Here is a 4,588-nt window from a genome sequence, read left to right on the forward strand (position 1 = left end):
GAGACTCCTGAAGGTCCTGAGCAGCTGGATTAGTAGGGGCCTCCACCCACCGCTCTGCCCATTACTCAGTTACCCAGTCCATCCATCTATCATCCATCCATCCATCCATCCATCCATCCATCCATCCATCCATCCATCCATCCATTCATCCATCATCCATCCATCGTCCACCCATCATCCATCTACTCGTCCATCCATCATTCATCCGTCTATCCATCCATTCATCTGTCTATCATCCATTCATCTATCCATCCATCATCCATCCATCCATCTATCCATCCACCCATCCATCTATCATCCATCCATCCATCCATCCATCATCCACCCACCCATCCATCCATCCATCATCCATCCATCCATCCATCCATTCATCTATCATCTATCTATCCATCCATCCTCCTCCCATCATCCATCTACCTGTCCATCCATCCCCCAGCCTATTCATCTATCCACCTACCCATCCTGCCAGCCAGCCACCCACTCACCTACTCACTCATTCATTCAGCACCCTGTCACCTTCACCCACGTATCCAACCATCCTTCCATTTATCATCCCCACCCACTACCTGTTACCTTCCATTCACATATCCAACCATCTATCCACTGATTATTCATCCATTGATCGATTGATCCACCCATCCATCCACTACCCTGCTCCCACCCATCCAACCCTCCTTCCCTCCCCCCTCCCTCAGCTGGCTATTTGTGCCCACCCACCTAGTGCTCTCTCCACTTGCCACCCACCTACCCACCCATTCACCCATGACCATTGGCCTGTGAAACTTTGTCCAAATCCAAGGTGGCACTTTGATTACCCAGGGCCTTGTGTGCTCCCTGGCATGTACTCAATCCTGCATGGACCCACAAAACATGCAGGGTGTGCCTGCCACCTGCCGGGCTGGTGTTGGCAAGGCTGGGGGCAGCCACGGCTGTGGGATTATAGGGTCCAGTACTGCTTGGAGGTGGGGAGGGGCACAAGGCCACTTGGTGGGTTGACCGCAGGCATGACTGCCCTGGCCGCCTGCCTGCCTTCTCATCCCGCAGTTTGGGGAGCACTTTGAGTTCGACTGCAAGGACTGCGTGTGCCTGGAGGGCGGGAGCGGCATCGTCTGCCACCCCAAGAAGTGCAGCCAGCAGCCCTTCACCCGCTGTGAGGAGGACGGCACCTACCCTGTGGTGGAGATCAACCCCTCTGACCCCTGCTGCAATGTCACCTCCTGCAGTAAGGGTGCCCGGGACAGGGCGGGTGATGCCACCCTGCATGTCCCCAGCAGGCTGGGGCATGTGGCCACCTCCATGTCCTTGGGGTGGCAGGCTTCTGGATGGGACTGGTAGAAGGTCCTCACAGGGTCGGAGGCTGGAGGCTGGGGTCTCAGGCCTGCGGGCTCAGGGGCTGGTCTGGGGGCGTGGTCAGAGGTCCTCAGTGACCCTTCACCTTGTTCTCTGCCCCCCCACCCCTGCCCCCCAGAGTGCAACACCAGCCTGTGTCAGGAGAAGCCCCCTGTGTGTCTGCTGGGATTCCAGGTGAAGAGCCACATGGTCCCAGGCAGATGCTGCCCCGTCTACGCATGTGGTGAGCAGCGCCCCCGGTGACCGGTGTGGGGGCCCAAGGGCCACTACCAGCAGCCCACAGGGGTCAGGGCTGTGCGTCAGGCTGCACGGCATGACCTGAGGAAGGGGCTGCCGTCTGCGGGGCGTGGGTCACCCTGGGTCTGCCCAGCTCTCTTTGTGACCCGCGTTCTCTCTCTCTCTCCCAAGTGCCCAAGGGCGTGTGTGTGGTCGAAAATGCTGAGTACCAGGTGAGCTAGCAGTGCGAGGGCTCCCCGGGCAGCTCTGGGTGGGGGAGACCTGGGGCCCCACCTTCCGGGTCGCCGTCACAGGGGTGAGGGCAGGGGCCAGGGCTCACGGCGCCCCCTGCACCCGCAGCCCGGCTCTCCAGTGTACTCCTCCAAGTGTCAGGACTGCATCTGCACCGAAGAAATGGACAATCAGACGCAGCTCCACGTCATCTCCTGCACGCACGTGCCCTGCAACACCCACTGCAACCCCGTAAGCCCCGCCCCGCCCCCACCTCCTGCCGAGCCCCTCCCACCACCGCGGGTCCCCGCGCTGCTCCGCGGGACCCCGCAGACTCAGCCCCGCGCCGCTGTGTCCCCAGGGCTTCGAGCTGGTGGATGTCCCCGGGGAATGCTGCCAGAAGTGCGAGCAGACCCACTGCGTCATCAACCAGCCGGGCAACCAGAACCTCATCCTGAAGGTGGGCGTGGCGTGGGCGGGGCCTGGGAGGACTGGGCTTCCCTGGCTGTGAAGAGCTTCCTGCGGGGGCGGGAGCTAGCGGAGAGCCCCGAACTAGCTGGCTTTGAGCCGCAGGCGCGCACCCCTCATCCTCTGGAGGACTGGAGCCCCAAATCACACTGCCGAGATTCTGTACCCCCTCAGCTGCTGGAACACTCCCCAACTCCTGCCCCAGCCCCCCATGGTGCCGCTGCCTCGTCGACCTGAGTCTTTAAGGACCCAGGCCCTTGCGTTAAGGCCTCCTTGGGTAACCCTTGACCATCTCGTCTCAAGAGCTTAATGAACATAACCACAACTCCTGCAACCACTACGCCTGCCACTGAGCCCCTTTCTCCAGTGAAGGACCCACTGCAGGTCCTGGGGTGGAGGCCTGGACCTGTCCTTGGGGCCACTGTGGCCTGCATCTGTCCCTGGAGGCTGCACTTGGCCCAGGGTGGGGGCCTGGCCTGGCAAGGGTGTTGCCAACCGGTCTGTGCTCTGGGTAGACCAGCGCCAGGGGAGCTTGCGTGCACCCCCTCACCCGGCCTCTGCCCCCTCCCTCCCCACAGCCCGGAGACATACAGAGCCACCCCAAGAAAAACTGCACCTTCTTCAGCTGTGTGAAAATCCACAACCAGCTCATCTCCTCTGTGTCTAACATCACCTGCCCCGACTTCGACCCCAGCGACTGCCTCCCTGTGAGTGTCTGTGGTCTGGGGTCCTTGGGGGGGGGGGGCTTTAGCTGGAATGACCCCTTACCAATCCTGAGGCAGGAGGGGGCTCTGGCCCCGAAGTGCAGGGGACTCATGCTCCTCCTCCCCTCCCCCCTCCCACAGGGCTCCATCACCCTCATGCCCAATGGCTGCTGTAAGAAATGTGAGTACTCCACTGGTGGGTGGGCCCCAGGTCCTTGGCTGGTAGGTGGGCTCAGTCTGGGCCTCTTTGAGGAGGTGTAGCCCCCCGCCCCCCATCCCCTCTATGCCCCCTGATCCCATCTGAACACAAGGGCACCCTCACCCTGCCCCTGGGAGGAGCAAGACAGAGGGGCAGGCCAGCTTGCTCTCGGCTTGGCGTGGTGGCTGATGGCAGGCTGCCTGGGGTTGGGGGGAGTCCCACCCGAGGAACTGACAAACAGGAGCAAGAAGAGCCTGAACCCCACCTTGCTTCCCTTAGGCACCCCCCGCAACGAGACCAAGATCCCCTGTTCCACCGTCTCGGTGAGAAGGACCATTACGTATGCGGGCTGCACCAAGGAGGTGGTGATGAACGATTGCGCCGGATCCTGCGGCACCTTCGCCATGTGAGTCCGGCTCCTTGGGCCGCGGGGGCTGGGTGTGTCGGGAGGGCCCAGGCCTCACACTGACCCCTCTCTCCAGGTACTCGGCCGAGGCCCAGTCCCTGGACCATAAGTGCTCCTGCTGCAAAGAGGAGCAGACCAGCGAGCGAGAGGTGACCCTTAGCTGCCCGGACGGGGGCACCCTGCAGCACAGCTACACCCACATCGAGAGCTGCCTATGCCAGGACACCACCTGTGAGCTCCCGCTCGCCCAGCCCAGCGCCCCCAGCCGCGCCCGGCGTGCCAACCCCAGGCTCCGATCTTCCGGAAGCATCTGAGTGGAGCAGCGTCCAGGCCCAGCTTCCTGGCCAGTCCTGCCCATCTGCGGCTGAGGCTGCAGCCGACCCTCTGAACTTCCCAACTTCCTGATTAGGCTCATCCTTAGCTGATATTTATTTTCAGAGCCTCTGTTCTCTCCTCTGCTTTCTAGAATAAATGCCGTAGACATGCTGCCTGGGTATGCTCATGCTGAGTGGGTACCGTCAGTGGGTGTGTGGGCAGTGGGAGGGGCACAAGGGCAGATTTTTGGGGAGGGTGGACAGTGCTCACAGAACATAGGGGACATTGGGCATATAGATCGGTGGGCCTGGCCTTCGGAAATATCACGGACAAGGGACATGACCACCTTCCCTTGTTCCCGAACCAGAGAGCCCTGCCCACCCTCAGCTGTGCAGAGTCCTTGGTGGGCTGACCGTGAGGATGTAGGCAGTCCCTTCCAGGAGGCCCTCAGATCCAGACCTGTGCGATCGAACCGCAGGTCCCTTCTAAAGCCATTTCCAGGGCTGCATCTCCGTGAGGCCTCTGTCCTGGCTCCAAGGAGCTCTGGTGGTTCCCGACCGTGTGTGTGTGTGTGTGTGTGTGTGTGTGTGTGTGTGTGTGTGTGAAATATACCTCGCTCTGGAACTTCACACTGAAAAATAGTGAAGGTTGAGCCCAAGGAGGGCACGGTGAGGGCGTTTGCTGCCCAGAGACGAAAGG

General features: G+C 61.2%; 1 protein-coding gene across 1 annotated transcript in view; it reads left to right on the forward strand.

Annotated features, from left to right (window-relative positions):
• The window catches only part of MUC2 (mucin 2, oligomeric mucus/gel-forming), a 27,090-nt gene extending 23,047 nt beyond the window's left edge, over nt 1-4,043 (forward strand). The window contains 9 exon segments of the mRNA XM_030885697.2: nt 1,045-1,222; nt 1,469-1,573; nt 1,759-1,799; nt 1,927-2,049; nt 2,159-2,257; nt 2,844-2,972; nt 3,111-3,150; nt 3,448-3,574; nt 3,651-4,043. Of these exon segments, the coding sequence (XP_030741557.1) occupies nt 1,045-1,222; nt 1,469-1,573; nt 1,759-1,799; nt 1,927-2,049; nt 2,159-2,257; nt 2,844-2,972; nt 3,111-3,150; nt 3,448-3,574; nt 3,651-3,888 (1,080 nt within the window). The 3' untranslated portion in view covers nt 3,889-4,043.
• Nucleotides 4,044-4,588: the final 545 nt, after the last annotated feature.

Source organism: Echinops telfairi, unplaced genomic scaffold, assembly GCF_000313985.2.
Source record: "Echinops telfairi isolate 266 unplaced genomic scaffold, ASM31398v2 ScPeMD7_37;HRSCAF=141, whole genome shotgun sequence".
Taxonomy (NCBI): Eukaryota; Metazoa; Chordata; class Mammalia; order Afrosoricida; family Tenrecidae; genus Echinops; species Echinops telfairi.